The sequence below is a fragment of the Gymnoscopelus braueri genome (genome assembly GCF_963280865.1).
Source record: "Gymnoscopelus braueri genome assembly, chromosome: 19".
Classification (NCBI taxonomy): Eukaryota; Metazoa; Chordata; class Actinopteri; order Myctophiformes; family Myctophidae; genus Gymnoscopelus; species Gymnoscopelus braueri.
In genome coordinates this window covers 40,240,538-40,263,943 of record NC_137621.1, presented here as the reverse complement: position 1 = coordinate 40,263,943, position 23,406 = coordinate 40,240,538, and the positions used below count along the sequence as shown (strand labels likewise).

Genomic DNA, 23,406 nt, shown 5'->3' with positions numbered 1-23,406 from the left:
AAGGAAGGAACACATGATTTTACCTGGTGGCGACCGTTCCGAGGTCGGCGGATTTGACCCGGGGCGAGCGTGTTTTGGGGCGAGCGTTCTTGTATTCCTGGTTGAGTTGAGTATCAACAGCATTTTTAAAAGAAGCAGAGAGCATGTGTGTTGGAGCACATGGGTTTAACGGTAAGGTTAGAGATCTCCCAAATCCCAAATAAAACAGGCATGTGATCAGACAAAACTTCATTGCATGTTCAAAACTGGTAGACCACACCATTAACCCAGAACTTAGTGTGTGTCCATGCTCTTGTGTAAGACCAACAGACAAGATTGGAGGATCTAGAAAGTGTGTAGCCATCTAGGGGATTACAACACACATGAATCTCTGACTATGAATGTGCAGTCCCCGTAATTTCCAGCCAAGATCAGAAAGTTCATTGATAAAGTCCTTGTTATATTTAGATGGTCGGTCACAGCAGCACACTAGACTACTGATAGTTCCTCTATCAACATGACTGCTCAAAACAGACATTCTGACCGTAACTAAAAACAAACAAACAAAACAGGCTACCAGGGAAGCCGCTATCAGAAAAGTCAATCAAATGCCGTAGTTATAACAATTAGCCATGTAAACAACAACATCCCTGCTGGCAATTCACAGTGGGATCGATCCATCTTGATCATATCACTTTTATTTGAGCCATTGTTACTTGCTCAAATAAAAGTGCACTATACTGCGTCAGTGCTGAAGATGTAGAACAGTGGTTCTCAAAATGGTGTCCAGGGACCCCCAGGGGTCCTTGCCCCTCAAGGACTATACTGATAGTTCCTCTATCAACATATGACTACTCCAAACATACATTCTGACCGTAACTACAAACAAAACAGGCAGGTTCCAGGGGGTCCTAAGCAAAATGAGTTAACATAGCATCAAAATCAATTTAACCGCTTTAACCCTATATACATTGTATATTTGAAAATAGCCAATCTACAAGCTCACTTGTACGCTATTTTCAAAAAAATATTGATTTTTTTTTGTGTGAAATATCTTTTGCAAACATTTTAACAACACATCTTGTATGGGGGTCCCTGGCACGCATTTTGTCAGATGGGGTTCCGTGGTCAAATTCATATCAACACCCCACCTGAGCATGTTTGCGTGTGTTTTAAATATGGGTTTTGGGGCAGGATAAACAACACACATATAGGCCTAAAGTTTAGTTTGTATGTGTACGTTTAGGCCCTAAACGTACACATACAAACTGGAAAAACTGGAACACTTCAGATGGTACTTCCACCACATTCCTATTAATCTTTGTGTTTCTTTGATTGCTTTTTAATCAGAACGTTCATATCTATGACCATTTGAGATAGCATTTCTTGCCACTCGTTGACATTATGATTACATGTTCCTGGGCTTCCTGGCATCAGAGAGATGACAGTAAGCTAGACGTCTGTTGCCAAGTGTCAAAGTGAAAGAAAAAGAAAATGAAAATGGAGAAATTGCAATGATGTGTTGCCTAGGCAGTGTGTAGGAGAGGACACTGCAACATGTGATATACAACATTTGAATATCTCCCTCAGATACTGCAGATCTTGTCTGTTTGGGATATGAGTAGTAAAATTGTGTATTTACAATTTGTCGAATTGTGTATTTATTTATATATATTTTTTAAGGATCCATTAAATCAATTAGATTACTAGAACACGCAGGGTTTCAGAAGAGTTAATAAAAATACAAAGCCAGTTTCAGTGGTGTAAAGTAACTAAGTACATTTACTCAAATACTGTACTTAAGTAATTTTTTAGGTATTTTTTACTTTACTGGAGTATTTCTAGTTTTCAGTACTTTTACTTCTACTCCACTACATCTCAGAGACAAATATTGTACTTTTTACTCCACTACAATTATTTGAAAACTTGAGTTACTTTGTAGATTTTGATTATTATTACAAACATACATTACCCACTTCAGCCCTATATACATTTAGGCCACTTGAAAATAGCCGATCTACAAGCTCACAATGCATCGCGATGCAACACGTTGTGAGCTTGTATATCTGCTATTTTCTGCTAAATTTGTGAAATGAGACATTCTGCATAATGTGTACTTTCTACTTTTGATACTTTAAGTACAATTTGATACCAATACTTTTGTACTTTTACTCAAGTACATTTCGAATTCTGGACTTTTACAGAGTATTTCTACATTGCAGTATTGATACTTTTACTTAAGTAAAACAATTTAGTAGCCTACTTTTTCCACTACTGAATAAAAAACAAAGCCAGTGTACCTGTGGCAATAGAAGAACCACAGCCTGCAGTCAGAGGAGGCCATGGTTAGTGTTTTATGGGCGGATCTTCACACTCTTCTCCACTCCCCTACTATGACTCTGGACTACTTATTGTAGGAGCGCTTCTCCCTCTGCCAGTAGCTACGTTTACGCACGTGGAGAGCAAACAACTTACTGGACTTTTTTAACATCAACACAGACGGCAAATCCAAGTAGATGATCAGCAGCACTTTCTTTGCATTGACCGGCAGCAGCTCTCCAGCCAATGCCGCTGTGATCAGTGTTAAATCTGACCGTGTCTTCAGGAGACTTTGTGTTGTTGTGCGGAGGAAAAACTTTTGCAAGTCTTGCAAACAGAGACCTGTTGTTGAGAATGAGCGTTAAGGATCTGACCTGGGGGATCTGATTTTGGATCTGATCTGGGGGATCTGATTTGGATCTGATCTGGGGGATCTGATTTGGATCTGATCTGGGGGATCTGATTTGGATCTGATCTGGGGCCCCTCGATCTGCTCTGATCGCGTTCTTTTAAAGTTGAGACATTGGGCATAAGTATGGTAGATAAAGGTCCCCTGTTGACCTCTGCGATCATCTTTTATCTGTCCATCGGGGCAGCGATATTCCAGGTCCTCGAGGAGCCTAATTGGAAGCGTGCTGTAGATAAATATAGTTTCGACAAGAAACAGATCCTTCGCGACTATCCCTGTCTGAAAGAGGATGATCTGGACAGAATATTGGAGGTAAATGGCCCAAATACAAACACACACATTTGCACTTTCATCAGTGGTGGAAAGTAATTAAGTGCATTTACTCAAGTACTGCACTTGGTACAATTTTGAGTTTTTTTTTTACTTTACTAGAGTATTTCCAGTTTTCAGTACTTTTACTTCTACTCCTCCAATCTCGAGGCAAATATTATACTTTCACTCCACTACAATTATTTGCAAACTTTAGTTACAAGTTACTTTGTAGATTTGGATTATTATTATTAGAAAACTACTTCAGACCTATATAATATATATATATATATATATATATATATATATATATATATATATATATATATACACATACATACACTTTGGCAATTTGAAAATATAAATGTTGTAATACTATTTTGTTGACATAAAACACATGCAAGTCAGAATGACAGTTGATCACTTCAAGTCTTTTTTTTATTGTCAGTAGTGTTTCAGTATTATATTAAATAGCATCACATACATGAACGATAGTGACATTGCATTAGTTATAAAAAAATAAATAAATTGAAACCAAAACAAATAAGTTGCAACACAAACTGTGTTTTGAAGTAAACTAGCTAGTTGCTTATCAGTTGCTTTAGACTAATAGCCATAATAAATGATGATGGATTTCATCAAAGGGCTGATCTTCACTGCTGAACTCCTGCAGTAGTCTTAATCAGTTATTGGGAAGCATGCCCAATAACTGAATATTGGAGGTAATGGCCAATACAAACACACACATTTGTAGAGTAACTAAGTACATTTACTGAAGTACTGTACTTAAGTACAATTTTGAGGTATTTTTTTTACTTTACTGGAGTATTTCCAATTTTCAGTACTTTTACTTCTACTCTACTTCCTCTGAGGCAAATATTATACTATACCTCCACTATAATTATTTGCAATCTGTTGTTACTAGTTACTTTGTAGATTTTGATTATTATAACAAAACATACATTAACCACTTCAGCTCTGTACATTTTGGCCATTTGTAAATAGCCGATCTACAAGCTCACAATGTGTGGCATTGTGAGCTTGTAGATCTGCTAGTTTCAAAAGATTTTTCTATATTTTTCTATACTTATTGGGCAGCATGCCCAATAACAGATACATGGATTTAGTGCAGACGCCCTGACTTCAAGGAAGGAAGGCCTTATCATTTACATGACAAGATTCCATAACGGGTCCAAACACATCATACAATCCTGTAAGCATGAGGCAGCACTTACTGTAAAGCCCAATCAAGTTTGATATGCAGCCACAATGTGTGAGTGTGAGTGTGTTCACAGGTGAATTGCCAGCAGGGATGTTGTTGTTTACATGGCTAATTGTTATAACTACAGCATTTAGATTGGCTTCTCTGATAGCGGCTTCCCTGGGAGCCTGTTTTGTTTGTTTGTTTTTATTTACAGTCAGAATGTCTGTTTGGACCAGTGATATGTTGATAGAGGAACTATCAGTAGGCTAGCCGTAGTCCTTTTTATAAAAATGCATTTTGTCAGTGCATTCCAAATACTGTACTTGTAGAGCTAACATTGCACTCTACAGTAGAAGATGGTGTCATTGACCTGGTTGGCAACAAGTGAATGTAACAACAACACTATGGTTACACAGGTGTTCTGACTCGTTAGCAATGACATTATTTGTCTTTCAAGTTCCTTTAAAAATGTCTGAGGTTGGATATCCTTTGTTTTTTATTGTTTTTAGCCTTGATATGTCTTATAAACAACTGTCAACTTGACTCTTCTACCCTAAAGGCTTCATTCAGATGTTTTGTCTACTAAATGGTAGTTTATCGTCGCTGTCGGGTGGAAACCTTGTATGGCTAAAATCTTTTTGTACTTTTACTACTTTTGTGCGACACTCTTGCATGATGAAGTAGGGCATTAATTTGCGGAACAAACGTAACAAACTTCAAGTTCAGTGCAGCTAGTTCTTGACAAAGCCCCCTGCAGACACAAGAGAACATGCCTCAACCTGTCCACCAAGTTGGGGCCACATCAGTTTTAGGGAGATTTATATCCCCCCCCCCCCCCACCCCCCCCCCCCCACACACATACACACACACACACACACACACACACACACACACACACACACACACACACACACACCCTGCTTCCCTTTTTTGTGTTTGGTAGTATAAGGGATACTGTCAATCCACTGCAACTCCTGAAACCTATGATAATGCCCTAATCATTTAATAGCATGTACTAATGAAGGAATGAATGACAAGGGGAGAAATAAGTTCCATCTAGTGGCATTGGCACCGTACAGCAACTGTCATGTTCCTAGAGGCATCAGAGAGGTCAAAATTCTGATCTTGATACAATTTCTAGAGGCCAGTCAAATCTGGGGTCTGACTAAAACTCTTGATGTTTTCTCTCCCATAAACTCTCCAGATTTCATAATGCCTTGAAAAGGTTGACTGTTTTCCTTCAGTTTGAGTGAGTGGCTGAGCACCTGTTGCGGAGGCCGTGGACTTGAACATTACACACTCGATACTGGAAAAAAAAAATATGGGGAGATATTACTCATAGCATGCCCCTTATGTCCTTTAATCTCCCATTTGTATTACGAGTAGAGGCTCAATCTGCAGAAAGCCTGTTACATTTCCATTATGGAAACTCGGCCTAGCTCGTTAACAATAAAAACAATATAGCAGAGTTAATGAGGGAACGCGACACTCATGAAAAAGTAGTTTCTTCTCAGCTTTATTACGGGGACTTTATTGCTAACTTGTAAGAGCCTTGAAGTGGTCACAGTTTTACAGATTTTGATTTTATGGCCCATCAATGTTCGCTCTTGAGACTTTTGTAAAAGTTCAACTAGGAAGGTGGTGGCTCCACGTTATCTCTTGTGCAAATAGGAATTTAACAAACTGGTGGGCTGGTCCCGGACAAAAACGTGTGTGTGTGTGTGTGTGTGTGTGTGTGTGTGTGTGTGTGTGTGTGTGTGTGTGTGTGTGTGTGTGTGTGTGTGTGTGTGTGTGTGTGTGTGTGTGTGTGTGTGTGTGTGTGTGTGTGTGTGTGTGTGTGTGTGTGTGTGTGTGTGTGTGTGTGTTGCCCAGAAGCAGTGTGGACATAAGCAAGGGGACAGCATCACAAACTTAAGAAGCTGCCATCCCAACCTGTTCTTAAAAGATTGAGGTAGATAATGTGTTCATATAGTCTGTGTGTGACTCATAGAGGTACATGTAGGCCCACAGCTTGACTTCATATCTCATCACGATAACCATTCTGGCGGTTCCGCTGACTCTGCACATCCTCACAGTCTTTTCTCATCATTTTGCTGTTGTTAGAAATGCCATGGTGCCACGATTCACAACTTTGTAGCCCTTTAACCACATTAGGCTTGGCGTCCGTCCCTATTTTGGGATACATTTTGGGATACATTGTTTGGCAAACATTTTGCCAAAGAATTTCTCCAAGTTTTCAAAAGATTTCCCAAATGTATTTTATTTTATTTTTAATTGTGAAAACAGCAGATCAACAAGCTCTAAACGTGTTGCATTGCGACGTGTTGTGAGCTTGTGGTTCAACTGTTTTAGCTATTCGTCGTACAATGACATATATATATATATATATATATATATATATATATATATATATATATATATATATATATATATATATATAGGGCTTACGTGGTTAAGCCCAGAAGACATTCGAATGTGTGCTGTTTAGTTTTTTCTACTTCTGAACAGATTATAGATTAACCAGTAATGGTTAAAGGAGAATTCCGGACATTTTAAGTGTTATCTTTGATGTGTCGTTACTCACCTACCGACGTAAACAGTGGCATTGTTTATTTCCAGATATTCCCCTGTCGTCATATTTTCAACCTCCTCCGTTGTCATAATGGGAGCGCGTGTCATAGGGAAATTCGTCTATTATAACCGATGCAAAGTTATTTTTTTCTCTACTACTACTCATTGTGGAGTCTGATGATAGTCAAACATGCAGTGAAAGTTCCTGAGAGGCTACCGCTAATGACGAACGAGCTAACGCTAGTTGCTTGTTTCTCTCCCAGAACCTGGCAACTTGGTGTTGCCATGTTGAGAAACAAGCAACTAGCGTTAGCTCGTTCGTCATTAGCGGTAGCCTCTCAGGAACTTTCACTGCATGTTTGACTATCATCAGACTCCACAATGAGTAGTAGTAGAGAAAAAAATAACTTTGCATCGGTTATAATAGACGAATTTCCCTATGACACGCGCTCCCATTATGACAACGGAGGAGGTTGAAAATATGACGACAGGGGAATATCTGGAAATAAACAATGCCACTGTTTACGTCGGTAGGTGAGTAACGACACATCAAAGATAACACTTAAAATGTCTGGAATTCTCCTTTAAGGGATAATGAAATTACCACTCTGAAGTTCTGTGACTTCAGGTGACCTTTGTGAAGGACCATTCTTAGTTGAATTAGTGACTGCATTTTTATAAAACATTTTATTGTCTATTACTGGTTGTACCATTAGTTGGCTCACAATACATTTGATATTGTACCACATCCACCGGCAATTGCATTTGCCATTATTTGCTTTGAAACATCCCAAATAGTTCTGATTTCAAGTTATGGGAGAACCTTGATAACTGCTGCATTTTGTCTCTATACCTTTTGTAGAGTGCTGCAGCTAAATACACAGATGTTTAAATGCTAATGGTATGCAGTTGATCTCATGCAGAAACATGTGACTTAATTGCACATGCCTATTTAATTGTAGATGGGTAATTAATAATGGTCATTGATTGTGAAGTAAGACATGATTGATTACATTGTGATATAAGACATTTCCTGAGCTGGGATTTCACGAAGACATGGTTCCAGGAAACCTTTGGTATTGATTTCTTGAAGTTCCCTTTTCCCCCCCAGATGAAGATTCTCAAGTAGCCACACTGCAGCTGAGTCAAGGATGACTAATCATGTTTGCAGGAGGAATAGCAGGGACAGTTTCTGAGCACTTAAAAATGCTGTCGACAAACACACTTCCTTATCACACAACTGAAAGTAAACAAAAAAAGTGTCTTCTACCAGGAATGCGTGCACAAGGCAAGGAAACGAGAGTAGCACTCTTTGAGTGGCATGTAGTGTTGCCATGTCCGCTTATAGTATTATTTGGGCTTGTCTTTCTGTGAAGTTGCTTGTAAATATTGGGAGTTGCAGGTTGGTCTTGTTTCTAAACTTATTTGGGCTTTCTTCCTAATGTTGTTTAAAACGGTGGTTCTCAAACTCAAGGACCCCCAAATTAATATGTATTTGTCTGCGGACCCCCATCTGAAAATATTTTGTGCCAGGGACCCCCATACAAGATGTGTGTAGTGTGTATTTAAAATGTTTCAAAAAATATTTCAAATTTGTAAAATTTTCTTCTAGATTCTTTTGGGGAAAATAGCAGATCTATAAGCTGTATGAGCTTGTAGATCAGCTATTTTCAAATGTGTGTGTGTGTGTGTGTGCTCACTTCTTATATGGCTGACTTCGCTTCTCTTGGGCTCGTTTTCATAGACCTGGTTGCTTGTTTCTCTCACAAAATCTGGCAACACTGGTGGCATGCCCAGTTGCCCACCGCCTGTGTCATGTGCTTGGACTTCTCTGTCTGGACATTGTTGGTTTGAAATAGTCAAGTCTTTCATTTCCCCCACAGAGAAAAGAAAAGGAACCTTTAACTGTTCATTATGTAATTCTGAGGTCATGGAAGACAGCCAGAGATCTTGGTTGCTGTGAATTTAGATATAGGCTACTAATTAACCAGGACCAACTTATCGTTATTGGACTGAACCATTTAGGTTGCTGCTTTAGTGTGTGCTTTTACATGTTGATGTAAGAATTGGAGCGTGACCTTTGATAGATTTTTATGTCTGATCCCAATTTTTTTGGGGTCCTAGACCATCGATAACCAATGATTTGACCGATATTTTGACCAAAAAATGCAATAAATTCTAATCCATTTGAAAAACTGATATTTGATTAAAGATATTTAAAAAATAGATTTTTTTAAATCTACAAGCTCACAACACATTGCAGTGTGATGCGTTGTGTTGTGAGCTTGTAGATCGTTTATTTTTTTTAACTTTGGAAAACCTTTTGACATGTTTCGCCTATAATGACATGCCAAAAATAGGGATTCCAGGTTGTGGAAGTGGTAAAAGAAATCGCGTCACATCGCCTGCATAATTGCCGATGTTCTCAAAAAAGTACAACGATGGTCGCTGACATCGGCTCTAGTGAGAATGTCACCTTTTTTAAAGTTGCACATGGGTGGCTTGTTCAGGCTGTTCTAATCTCAAGGTTAGTCAAGTCATCAAGTGCGTTCTAAAACAAGCGGTATCTAATTTATGCCCAATTTATTTCTACTGCAGTTTACTGAGAAAGTTAATGAACACACCATGAGAATAAAAAAAAAGAAAAAAGAAACCATGTGTGCACTTGTTGAAAGCAGCCTCTCTCAAATCTCTGTACTGGTATCATATGTGCTGCTTAACAGATGTGAGCTGTAAAAGACGCCCCAAACATAAAGAATCCTTTCACTGTCTGGGAATTTTACTGCGTGGCCCCTTTTATATTTTTGACCAAATCAAGAAGCACTTGTGAAATAGACCTATAAGAATTGACGTACCATGCACTGTTATATGTATATATACTCAACATCAGTTGGTTGAATTGCTGTACTTGTCTAAGAGCTAATTTGTTGATGCTTAGAAATATCAAAGAGCTCAACAGATTTACACTCTGTCAACCTATCAGTTTTTCATCTCATACAGCACAGAGTTTTATCATAGACCTATACTGTTAAGTGATAATAATTGATCTGTGTATAAACAGTAAAACCACAACAGTGTTGCCAGGAGGCATTGTTTTCAGGTCTCCTTCATATCTGTAATCACGTGGTGTGCTGACAGGCAGAGTTTATAAGTGACTTCATTGTTTGCGACGTATTCAATCTGGCCTACGCGCAGCTGTCCGCAAGACTCCAGCACAGCCGTGCGCATTCATACGCCCTAAGAAATGTAGCAAAGAGCGTCCAAGTGGTACCCTGGGACAGCCGCTGTGCAGATAACAGTTGGAGTTTTGTCATTGTGGTTTTGCTATTCTCTGGTTATCAGAGTGCTGCAGTGTCGGGACTCCCAAGTTTGCAGTTTGTCAACGTTTGTCGGGGCAGACGAGCTAAGAAGTCCGTCACTTTGAACAGAGTGGCTTTAAGTCAACAGAATGATGCATCAAGGTTTTTATTTATTTAATACAAATAGAAAAAGTCTATATTGACAACAACAAATGTACATGTATATTGCAATCCGTGATCTTAGCCATCTGCGCTTGAAGAGCGTGTACCTGTACAGCTGAGGTGAACTTGAGGAGAGTTCACCGAACGAACATTACAGTCACTTGGACATTAATCCCACCATTATGACTGTTCATAGTCCAACAGTGGCTATAGAAAAGGTGTACATTCAATATGATTATGATGATACCTACAGTTAAAACAGTGTAAGCATACAGTATATTTAGTAGGGGGTACTAAGTGAAAAATCGTTACGCGGCGGATAAAAGCATGAAATTTGATACAGATGTCCCTTGGGTCATCCTAAAACATCCTAGAAGGGGTGCCCAAAAAAATCTTAAACAGGAAGTGAGTTATGGACAAAATCCAAAATGGCCACCTAAACTGTTGACCGTTGACTCAAAAGACACCAAAATAATCTCCAAAAAGCATAAAATGTGGCACACATGTCCTTTGGGTCATCCTAAGACATCCTAGAAGGGGAGCCCAAAAAAATCTGAAACAGGAAGTGAGTTATTGACCAAATTGAAAATGGCCGCCTAGTGTTGTCGATTGACTCAAAAGACAACTAAAGAATCTCCAAAAAATATAAAATGTGTCACACATGTCCCTTGGGTCATCCTAAGACATCCTAGAAGGGGTGCCCAAAAAAGTCTTCAACAGGAAGTGAGTTATTGACTAAATTGAAAATGGCCGCCTACAGTGTTGGCGATTGACTCAAAAAGCCTATAGAATCTCCAAAAAGTATACAATTTGGCACATATGTCCCTTGGGTCATCCTAACACATCCTAGAAGGGGTGCCAAAAATAATCTGAAACAGGAAGTGAGTTATTGACTAAATTGAAAATGGCCGCCTACAGTGTTAAAAGATGATGCAAGATACCTACAGAATCTCATAAAAGCATGAAATGTGGTACAAATGTCCCTTGGGTGATCTGAACGCATCCTACAAGGGGTGCCCAAAAAGGTTTTAAACAGGAAGTGACCGCCTAAAGGCAGTTGACACAAAAGAAAACATAAGGGGACGTCATAAAAGTGTATAATTTGGTACGTACATTGAGTGCTTCTTAATATATCCTAGAAGGGGTTATTTATCTGTTTGCTTGTTTATTAAACTTTTTAGGAAGGGACCATGTTGAAGAAATTCTAAATGGCTGTTTAAACAGTTGACCATGGCAGTCTGCATATTATGCAGACTCAATACGACAGGTTATGCAGTGCATAACTTGCCGTATTTTGTAGTCTACCTTCTGTTTTTATTTCTACATCACTTATTTATTTTACTTTCTGCATAATTTTTTTATTGTACTCTTTGAATCTTCTTTATTTATCTAACTCTCTGCATATTCTCATTTATTTTACTCTGCATCTTATCTTACTCTGCATATTCTTATTTTACTCTCTGCATCTTATTTATTTTGCACTCTACATCTTCTTGCTTGTTTTACACTCTATCTTCTCATGTATTTTCTTCTTGATCATTACTGTTTTTTTGTGATTAGTGTTTAGTAACTACATGTATTCATGTGTGCCATTTCGCAATTACCAGCACATTGGCATAATGCTCTGCAAGGTAACCCAGCATCCCGGCATCTACACTTTCTCGAACAGAAGGGCTCAGCTTTGCAGCCACACTTGAGTTCTCTACAAACTTAAGCAGCCTCTGGCAAGAGTGTCCATAAAGGTGTCCACGAATCAGCGACTTTAATTTATTTGTCAGGAGATGGTAGAGATTGCATAGCTTTCAGGCTTCTGGACCAAATGCTAGATTGGCTGCTCGATTTGAATATTGTAGCAGTGCAGCCCGTGTGGGAGGAGTGTTTTCCATTGAGAGACTATTCAAACTTGTTTTGGCACCCCTTAGGATGCATTCAGATCACCCAAGGGACATTTGTACCAAATTTCATGCTTTTATGAGATTATTTTTTATGAGTGTCTTTTGCATCATCTGTCAAGACTGTACACAGCCATTTTCAATTTAGTCAATAACTCACTTCCTGTTTCAGATCATTTCAGGCACCCCTTCTAGGATGTCTTAGGATGACCCAAAGGGACATGTATGCCATTATGAGATTCTTTAGTTGTCTTTTGAGTCAATCGACAACACTGTAGGCGGTCATTTTCAATTTTGTCAATGACTCACTTCCTGTTTAAGATTTTTTTGGGCACCCCTTCTGGGATGTCTTGGGATGACCCAAGGGACATGTCTGCCAAATTGTATGCTTTTATGAGATTCTTTAGTTGTCTTTTGAGTCAATAGATAACACTGTAGGCGGCCATTTTCAATTTTGTCAATAACTCAGTTCCTGCTTAAGATTTCTTTGGGCACCCCTTCTAGGATGTCTTAGGATGACCAAAAAGACATGTGTGCCAAATTGTAGGGTTTTATGAGATTCTTTAGTTGTCTTTTGAGTCAATCGACAACACTAGGCGGCCATTTTCAATTTAGTCAATAACTCACTTCCTGTTTCAGATTCCTTTGGGCACCCCTTCTAGGATGTCTTAGGATGACCCAAGGGACATATGTGCCAAATTTTATGCTTTTTGGAGATTATTTTGGTGTCTTTTGAGTCAACGGTCAACAGTTTAGGTGGCCATTTTGAATTTTGTCCATAAGTCACTTCCTGTTTAAGATTTTTTTGGGCACCCCTTCTAGGATGTTTTAGGATGACCCAAGGGACATCTGTATCAAATTTCATGCTTTTATCCGCCGCGTAACGATTTGGCCATTTTTTGTGCTTAGTACCCCCTACTAATTGCAGTATGTATTGACAAGGTCTACCAAGAATTCTAAAAGAGTCAAGACCCAGTTCAACATTACTGCAGTTGATTTTCTTGCTTTGCCTGCTGTGATGCTCAACAATAGTATATTATTCATATTTGCTGAAATCAATCATTTTGGGAGTATAAGGAAAGCAGAGGGTGGATTTAGATGTCAGCTGCGGTACTGACCCCAAACCCAAGTTATGAATTACTTGATGCACGGCTTGCGTCAATCAACCACTGATTGTTATACGACTTTCGTCAATCAACCACTGATTGTTATTTATCGTGTGTGCTTTTCTTGACAGATTTTTCCATTTTGCTAAATGAGGCATTCGATGTAATATGCCCGGTTTATGCATCTTGGAACAACTGCGGTAACTTGGAATTTCCATGAGCAAGCTTTTGTTTGTCAAAAACCATGCTCCGATATTTTTACTGAACGCATAACCACCATTGTGTAAATTTCTTCATCTTTTGGTTTTGATCATAGTCTTGTTAGGTACACAGCAAAATCCAGAGTGTTAATTTAACTCTTGAGAGCATAAGAATTGACAATTTTTGCACTCGAGTTAAATTAACACTGTGGATTTAGCTATTTATTAATGTTGCCAGATAGCACAGAGTAACATTGTGTCTCACAAAAGCCAACATTGAGAAATGAAATTCTCCCTCCTTTGTTAAAAAAACCAAAACCAGTCTAATAGCGGCGTGCCTTCCATGTGGAACTTCATGTGGCCGGTCTATGATGTCAGTCATCTATGACATATCTATATGACGTATATCTCTACATTTGGGCAAGGTTTCAGGCTGTTGACTAGAGTATAACATTTAAATTCAGTATTTCAAAAAAATATTAAACACGAAAACAAATACAGTTACTTGGCCTACTGGCAGCAGTGCACAGACTAATAGACAGACGAGACAGACCCATTTCTAGACAGCTCGCCTTCTACAGAGCCATGCTGCAAAATAAAAGTGAAATCAAATTTTGTATGCAAGTCTGTGCTGATTACGTAATGGTGAGAAGGGAATGCCCTCAAGGTCATTCACCATGGGTCACCAAAGATAAGGTGGGGTTCTTGTAATGTTTCTGTCACCTGACATACCATGTCCTCATTGAGTTTCTGTAACTTCCTTGTTTGGTTTGTCATAATGCAATAGATCGTTGATCCAGGGCAGGCCAAATGGTATTTTGACGTCATGTGAAATGAACCCATGAACTTTTGTACACCATAGATGACTGACATCATAGGCTGGCCACATGAAGTCCGAGATCCACACTGGAGCCACGCAGTTCCTATGTGGATCCAGAGATCTACATGATTTGATCTATAAATGAGTTTTAAAAGACTCCGAGACGTAAAAGACTTTGTTAGAAAGAAAGTCTTATTTTATCAAATTCTGCCATGTTTGTTTGAATTTGAACTGGACTGTTGTGCTCAGCAGGCCATTACAATGTGTCTTTTATTTTTTTCTCACACAGCCCTTATTGCCTCGTTCTCAGGGTCATTTGTGACCTTAGATGACCATGATTTGACCAGTGACTGACCTTTTCAACCCTTTAGGAAGCTCATGGCATTGCAATGCCAGGTTTTCAAGGGTCATTGCCTATTGAACAGCTTATCATTGGCTTGTACTTTGTGGACTCTTGAAGGCTATACTGACAAGTTTGTCATTAGTTTGTAAATAAAGTCATCTTTTCAGTATGTCTGTCATCAGGATGACCGGAACATACATGTGTTTTTGTGCACAACACATCGTGCTTTGTTTTTAAAAGATCTGTTCTTTGTTTTGGATTAGTACAGTGCATTTGTACACTCGAGTTGCAAAGGTACATTTAATACTGATGATTTTACTGTGTAGCTTACACTCCTGTGATTTAGTTGCTACCACACTCTGCTCTCATCTGATCTCATCTTGTATTTTGGTGACTCAGCATTTTTTAAGTCTCTTAACTTCAGCACATTTGTATCCAGTAAGACAGGGTGCCGTGTGCAAAATCGACCTTGTGACAGTAAGGTGCAGAGAGCTAACCACAGGCATGATACACAAAAACATAACATTTGTAAATTTCACTTCATTCTGACTCATTCTGGTAGTAAACAAACCCATGACAGCATGTGCTAATTGGAGTCATATCTAGTGGCCGCACCGCGTTTCGAGCTTGTTGATCTGCTATTTAGTAGTAGTAGATACAGTAGTAGAACAAAAAAACACCAAAAGTTTGAATATGGAGATAAGAGGTTTCTGTCAGCAACAATATATTTCAGTTTGATCTGAATTTTGGGATTGTAAATCCAGTCTGTCGCCTGTCCCCTTCATTCCACAAGACTCGTGCAGCTGTGTTATTATTTCAAACCGATAATCTCTTGCAGGTTTACCAGCCCCAGGCCTCAGAGTGGGTAACTCTGCTGTATGTAGGTGTGCTTTCCTTTGGCAGGGAACAATTTCACATGAAAATCTTTCAATCCTGCAGTAGTAGCATTATTATGTGAGAAAAATGGGTGAGGTAAAATAGTATAAACTATGACGTCGGCTTGGTTTCCTTCCTTTGAGTTAACTTCTCATGATGCTTACCACTTTTTTTTCTAGACGGTATCCTGTTTAGAGTGCAACCCCTGCAGCTCAAAATATTTGACTTTTTGTGTTTGTGTATACTTTTCCGTTGGTGTGCGCAGGTGTTTCGTTTCTCACTGGCTGGTCTGGTGACCCAGCAGACACTATCCCCTCCCCCGCTTGCAGAAGAACAACAGAAAAAACTACATTCCATGTCACGGCCTTTCCCCCCCTTCCTGACTGCTGGCCTCGGATAATAATATCACTCAAGATGCAATTAGCTGAGGCAGCAGTCGAACGTAAAATTTTGCCAAATGGTTATTTGTCCACTTGAATATTTTTTTCCCCAAAATGATTAGATTTAGATTACCTTTATTGTCCCCAAAGGAAATGGTTTCTTTGATCTCTACAGACAGACAATAAATAAATACATTTAAGTGGGTAAACACCACAGTAAAAACAGGAGCTAACTATAATTCTAAAAGATATAGGTCTATGTATTTATTTTTTTACAACTTGAAGGAGTAGTTCACCCAAAAAAAAACTTTTTTTCCTCTATGAATTCAAGGCTTCATGGGGTGTGTAATTGATAGAAAATAAGTAATTTTTTCGGTGAACTCCTTTTAAACCCTACTGTATATACGTCATTAACCAGAGTACTCTAGGCCCCCTCCTTTTTTCCCTCTACGCCAAATATCTTTGCAGAAAATAGACGATCTTTGCTCTCATAATACGTCGCAACGCAATACTTGTAGATCTGCTATTTTCTTCAAATGTTTGCTCCAGATCATGTGGTTAAAGGATTTTTTAAAGAAAAGCAATGCCCTCCACACTGACTGTGTGCAACGTGTGTGTGGGTTTGTTAATGAGCCTATGGCATAGGGCAGGAAACTGGCACTGGCATTTCTCTTCTCGAATCAAGGGGCAGCATATCTCCTTGAGTCAAGAAGAACATGGCAATGCCAGTTATGTTTCCAGTCATGGTTGGACAAAATGTGTCCATCACGGACATTATGACAGAGCTCAACAGAGTCAACTGTTGATTCAGCAGACAAAAGAATGGCCTCCCCTTTTGCTGCTTAATTACAGAGCTGAGCTATAAGAAGCCTGTTATTATTAAAGAACTGAACGTCTTCTGGTACTTAAGAGCTCGAGTTTGTTTTGCCAACCCCTGCACATTTTAACTCTCAAAGCACATTTGGAGAAATCGGAACTTTGGTGTGGGGAGAATGCATTGTCCCAGCGCATATTGCAGCGGGTTTGCGAATACCCAAGAGAGGGAGCCCCGTTTCTGCTGTCGCTGTTCAGGCACACACATGCTTGAGGATGATTGATTAACCATATTGTCTCTTGCAAATTATTTTTCTTTCCACTCTGGATTACAGTGGCAGTCTTGCTATTCCAAGGTTGAACTCGTATGCTTAAGGTGGATAAACAGTATTAAGATTACTTGCAGATTGCCTGGGCTACTAAAAGTACAAATTTGTTCTGCTTCCAAGATTTTATAGATTGTGGTGATAGAGAAACCTCTGAGGAAAAGCTGATGTGGAGACTTTTAGTGCTATCGTCTAAATTTGTGTGGGGTGGCTTAATGGCGATTAAAGCACAATAAACTCTTATGACACGGGGTGGAAAACTACTTTGTATGCAAACAAAAAGGTTTCATGACATCACATTTTTCTTGTCTGAAAGAGTTCTGCATCGTTTACTGCATTACAGATGACACAATCTGAAGAAACACTAACCCAGTACAATGTTTCAGTGTCAACTTTACAGTATCAGAAAAGACGTAGGGTCAAACCTGATGTGAAGTTTAATTTAAGGTTCCCTGGATATGAAACACTCCAAATACCAAACCACATATCTAGGATTTTGGCAAACATGTTTTGTTTGTTTATCATAGAGTAATTCCAAAACGGTTATTTAGGGATACTTGTACTGGTCGTCCTGTTCAGTCCTCAGTCAGTGTAAGCAACAGTGGAAACTGTAAACCCTGCGGGTTAGATTGGATCCTCGGGGGTCCCTGCATGCAGTTGCTGGCAGTAGGCAGTCGTTATCAGGCACATCAGTGTCTGTGTGGAGATTCTATCGGAGTCCCTCAGGAAGGATGTGGTGGGGAAACATGGATCTTGGATGCAACAAACTTCAGTTTCTGACATTTTCTTAACTGGATTTTGCAATGATGATTTGGTGTTTATATATATATATATATATATATATATATATATATATATATATATATATATATATATATATATATATATATATATATATATATATATATATATATATATATATATATATATATATATATATATATATATATATATATATATATATATATATATATATATATATATATATATATATATATATATATTTAAAGAAATCTTTTTTAACAGCACATTAAAATTCTGGAGGGCCCCTCATGAAATGCTCGAGCCTTAGACGGTAACCACTTTGTCAGTCTGTCCATCCATCACAAATGTGTTTTTTAGTTGAGCCACGAAGGCAGATGCTCCATACTCAGTCCTGTTATGTCATCTTTTTGTCTATAGATTGTGTCTGATGCTGGAGGACAAGGAGTCACTATAACTGGCAGCCAGCCCTTCAACAATTGGAACTGGCCCAATGCAGTCATCTTCGCTGCAACTGTAATCACAACTATCGGTAGGTATTGTTTGGGAGGCTGCACCACCTAGTCCAATACTAATAATTGCCTTAAGTATAGTTTTTTAATGTCAATAGCAGTAGAAGTATACAGGGGGGGGGGTCAGGCAAAGTCAAAGTTGATAATCATCGCTTGTTTGACCTGTTTAACTTAGTTCCTTTGGGACAACCTCTCTATCATGGTGGATTGCTTGCCCTTTTGCCTGTGCCTGTATTATCCAAATGTACAGAACAACAACACAGATAAGATAGGATCAGCAAAAGAAAACCTTGACTAGTTGAGTGCTCTTCATTGTTGGCTTAGTTTATGTCCGCTGAGTAATTTTCCAACCATGCCACATCTCCATATCTTAAATGTCTGCAGGCTTTTCCATTGGGTGATGTAACGTTTCTTTTTTTCCCCTTTTTTATATGGTATGGTATTAATGTTGTAAAAAAAAATATATTTTACTGTTTTAACCGATGTGACCTTTTTTTTTTACAGGATATGGAAACATTGCACCCAAAACCTCAGCAGGTCGTGTGTTTTGCATCTTCTATGGGCTGTTTGGAGTGCCGCTATGTCTCACCTGGATCAGTGAGCTCGGAAAGTTCTTTGGCGGCAGGGCCAAGCACCTGGGTCAATATCTAACCAAGAAAGGGTTTTCGCTGGTAAGCTGACAAGCTTTTTCCATCTCTAACCCTGTAATTTAAAACCTACAGTACCTAACCCTCTGGTATTTGCATCGATATTTTTACTGATGTAATTAAATTTGTTTCCATTTCTTTTTGTTTCTTTTTATTTCCCAGAGAAAGGCTCAGTTTACCTGTACGGCCATATTCCTGCTTTGGGGTGTACTAGTGCATCTAGTCCTACCTCCGCTTGTGTTTATGTCCCAAGAGAGCTGGACGTACATTGAAGGCTTGTACTTCTCATTTGTGACTTTGACCACAATTGGCTTTGGAGACCTAGTGGCAGGTAAGAGACATATTTATGTACCTCTTGCTTTATCCGTTTCAGCATACAGCAAGTTCTAAATCGTATTAGTTTTCTTACCGCTGACTGGAATGACTGAGTCATCGGGTGTTCTTTTGGTACTAATAATAAGTTAACTGCATTATTATGCACTGATAAAAATGCCATTACGGTTAATCATGGTGCTGTTCAAACAAGTCTGTTTATAGAAGCAAAGTCATTCGGGTGCTCTGGTCTGATTTGATTGAACCGCAACGCCATTGGACATTTGCCAAACTGAATACCTTTTTTTTTATTTTTATTTTTTTCTCCAGGTGTTAACCCCGATGTGGAATACCCCACACTGTATCGCTACTTCGTGGAGGTGTGGATTTACCTGGGTTTGGCTTGGCTCTCGCTGTTCTTCAACTGGAAAGTGCGGATGGTGATTGAAGCCCACAAGGCGCTGAAGAAGCGCCGCAAGAGGCGTAAGCTGTCCATCGACGAGCTCCGCCACTACAAGGAGGCCCACAAGGCGGCGCTCCGCCTGCCGCCGACCCCCAACGACGTCAACATCTTCAGCTTCCTGTCCAAGAAGCAGGAGGGCTACAATGACCTCATCAAGCAGATTGGCACCAAGAAGGACGCCAACGGCACCAAAGCGGCCAAGGAGATGGCCCGCTCCAAGAGCTGCAACGACGCCCCTGCGTCACCCAACGGCCACACCATCCTCAGCTTGGACCGCTCGCCGCGCCAGAAGAGACGCTATAGCTTCAGCGACCGCGTCACCGTTGCCTTCTCAAAGTCCAAGAACTACCTCCTTGGCTCCGATAACGGCTTGCTGCTGACGGAGGACAATGGAGACGGCGAGCTGGAAGGGGACCCGGGCAGGATGTATGAGAACCAGTTGGACAAGGAGGTGGACCTTGAAAACGGAGGAGGCCAGGGGGGAGGGGTGGGTTGCGGCCACGGAGGCCGGAGGACGTGGGACTCTAAAGAATACCAGCCGCTCACGTTCCAGAACGCCAACATCACGTTTATCGACGAGGAGAACTTCATGAACACTAACCTCGAGGGAGAGGACGACGACGACGACACAAAGGCAAAACTGTCCGTCACCACGTGTGACGACAACGTCGAGTCGGAAACGGACTCCAAAGAGGAGCCGGGCTCTGAATCGGAAGGGTCCGTGTTCACCAGCGACGGTTCAGAGCACGGGCACTCCTACGAGAAACTTGTAGAAGAATACGCTAAGGAAGATAACACGGAATCCTGAGGAACCGCTCCCTGTTTTGTTTTAAAACATTTTAGGACAAAACATTCAAAACATGAATGTTCATAGGAATGGTCTGTTCTCACCTGAACAGTAAGAAAGACTACATCACTTGGACTGTCCTTAAGAGTTGTTGGGTTTCATGTTGAAGTCTGAACAAATGGACATGACGCAACGTGATATACTGTACACTTAATGAAGACCTGCTCTATTTATTTCATTTATACGGTTTGATGGAGTTAATAGATTCCAAGTGTTTGTTGGAATGTGTCCATACCAGACACACACACGCTTTTCCATTAATTCCTCTTCTTCCTTGCTCAAAGGCTAATAGGAGATGACAAGAAAATGGCAATGTATTTATTCGATTGCCCCTTTATGCATATTCACCATATTGGTGCTTTTATCGTATTTATTAAATGAAGGAAGGAGTGGACTGATATTCATGGTCTACATGTCTTATGTGTCTGTCATTGCACAATTCCACCAACTGATGACAATGGGCAGGGTTAAAGTCCATTTCAATGCAGATTACCTTTTTAAAACCTGAGCCAGACTTTGTCCATAAAGAGGATGAAGGTGTTAGGGGCCATAGCTTGTGTTCTTTTAATATTGATTCATCTTTGTTTAATCCATGTGTGCTTGCGTCTGTGATTGCTGTTTTGGTTTGACTGCAAGATTTGGAATGTTGTTATGTCTTCACCAGAGGTGAAGGGCAGTTAACATCTGCAATGTCAAGAGCCAATCAGAGCAAATTTGAAAATTAAAACTATTCAAGTGTTTTTAGAGCAGAGCTACACCCATGGCAGTGACTCTACATTTGGAAAGATTGAAGCTAAAATGTGAATATCCTGTCCAACAGACACTCATGCGTTTCCTGTGTGTTCATTATAGAGGTTTTGTGAATGCTATAAGGTTTTACATCTCCCTTATTTTATATACATGTACTGGCTTCAAGCCACAACAACTGCTTTTATATCTTTGAAAATGTCCCCCAGAGGAATTCTTGTGACGTAGGATCCTCTCTCTCTCAGACACAAACTGGTTTTGTGGACATAATCTTCACCCATTGTGGTTTGTGGCCGACAGCAAGTTGGGTCTCGGTAGACCTGCTTTCTATTTCTTGGCCTTCTTGACATGGCACTACATAACAAGGTAAACCCCTACTCACTTTCCGTTTCTTCTTAGCACCCGCTCTCTTTGTATTTGCCATGTCAATATTGGCTGAAAACCGTCGGTAGCCACAAACTCGGCTTTGACTCGGAACATGGCCTTGCTGTCTGTGTTTGCGTTTGGGGGCTTGTGCTGGCAAGAATGAATGACTGAAATGCAACATATGTTAGCCAGCCAAGGTCAACTTGTGACCAATCAATTCACCCTTCATATACAGTACGCTGCGGTCATGAAACATGAGGTCAGCCGTATCGGTGTGTTTAATTGATTTGAATGGAATTTTCTTTTTCCCCTCATGTTTGCACGAGAACACAACTCCAGTGATTACTCCATTTGTAAAATGAAGTGACCAACAATATCCTGTCCATTGCTTTTCACTGTTTGACCTCGATAGATTCCTTGTTCCCCCTCTTAACCCGTTGCCTTTTGCACACACAAACTTGCGCACAAAAAGAAACTTGAAACAGTGTTAACTCAGCGGCAGTGTGGTGCAATGTCACGCGGGGCTCCTTTGAAGTTAAAAGCCAGTCTCTTCATTTACCTCGAATTTGGTAACTTCCCCAATATTTAATGGTATACTGTAAATAAGCAGCTTAATCTTTTTTTTGTAGTTCCTTTTTCTAGTGATGTTGAAACTTGGACCAAATCTTCAAAGCCCCAAACTCTGCACCACACATGCCTGCTGATACGTGAAAGTGCCCAAAATTGTCCCACTGCAAAGCAGAGGATATACAATTTAAACACCTTGGAGGGATTCTCCATAACTGACCTTTCATTCTCAGAAATGGTCACGTTAGATGTTTGTTTTTTTGTTTGTTTTTTCTTTTCGTTATATCGTTGCTGTCGGGCAGAAATCTCATATTTTAACTTTTTGTAAATTAACGCCCTACTTGATCATACTGCAGCGTCACACAAAAGCATAAAAAATAGTAGATCTGCAAACGTGGCACGAAGGGATGCGTTTTGAGCTTGTAGATCTGCTACTCTTGCTGTTTTTGAATTTGAATCCTGAAAAGTAACGGTTTTGGAGATTTGAGATTTCCACCCGACAGAGACGAAATCACTTTTGTTGAAAGACTCTGTGAGACATTCCTCCTCCCTAACAATGGGCTTTTCTGGGCCTGTGAGAGCAGCATTGTTATGCCTGATTTATACTTGATTGTGTGCCGCGTCGCGCACCCAAAATGGCCGATCTACAAGCTCGCGACGCTGCGACACTTGTTGATCTGACATTTCTGGTGAGCGACAGCGGCACACAAAAAAGTATAAATCAGGCTTTATGCAGCTACTGTATGGTACTTTTCTCGATTCTAACATGAATTTCAAGTGTTCCAACATTATCAACAACAAACAAGTTATGTTTTAAGTTTTACTCCTGACATTGCTCCATTGTGTAAAACTTACTCCAGCATATTGTCTTTTTTATGGATTAAATTATTCACATTTGTAAGATGTAAGATTGTACATAAAATCCAAGCAAACTGTGTATATTATTTCATTGTAAATAAACAATTGTAATAAAACACTTGTGCATTTCTTGCCAGATGCCATATTGAGACATGCATTATACTGTATGTACATACATTATGTGTATATATACATTGTATTTCAGTGGTTCCCTCACCGTTAAGTAGATATACAGTAGACCTTTATTGATCCCCATTGGGAAATTAAATTCAGCAGCACCTCAGTAGATAAGAGCAGAATGATACAACTTATGATTA

At 39.7% G+C, this 23,406-nt stretch overlaps 1 protein-coding gene across 1 annotated transcript; it reads left to right on the top strand.

The window, feature by feature from the left end:
- The first annotated feature begins 2,445 nt into the window (after nt 1-2,445).
- On the top strand, nt 2,446-23,205 carry LOC308074265 (potassium channel subfamily K member 5-like). The gene is made up of 5 exons (XM_080413640.1): nt 2,446-3,019; nt 18,191-18,302; nt 18,787-18,953; nt 19,092-19,260; nt 19,572-23,205. The coding sequence occupies exons 1-5, from the start codon at nt 2,834-2,836 to the stop codon at nt 20,510-20,512; spliced, it is 1,575 nt and encodes a 524-aa protein (XP_080269766.1). The 5' UTR covers nt 2,446-2,833; the 3' UTR covers nt 20,513-23,205.
- The last annotated feature ends 201 nt before the right edge of the window (nt 23,206-23,406 follow it).

What these genes read in the sequence shown, in the direction of transcription:
- LOC308074265 (XM_080413640.1), top strand. Translation starts at nt 2,834, where the DNA reads ATGGTAGATAAAGGTCCCCTGTTGACCTCTGCGATCATCTTTTATCTG. An exon ending in AACTGTAATCACAACTATCG is followed by an intron (nt 18,303 to 18,786) that starts GTAGGTATTGTT and finishes TTTTTTTTACAG; the next exon opens with GATATGGAAACATTGCACCC. An exon ending in CCAAGAAAGGGTTTTCGCTG is followed by an intron (nt 18,954 to 19,091) that starts GTAAGCTGACAA and finishes TTTATTTCCCAG; the next exon opens with AGAAAGGCTCAGTTTACCTG.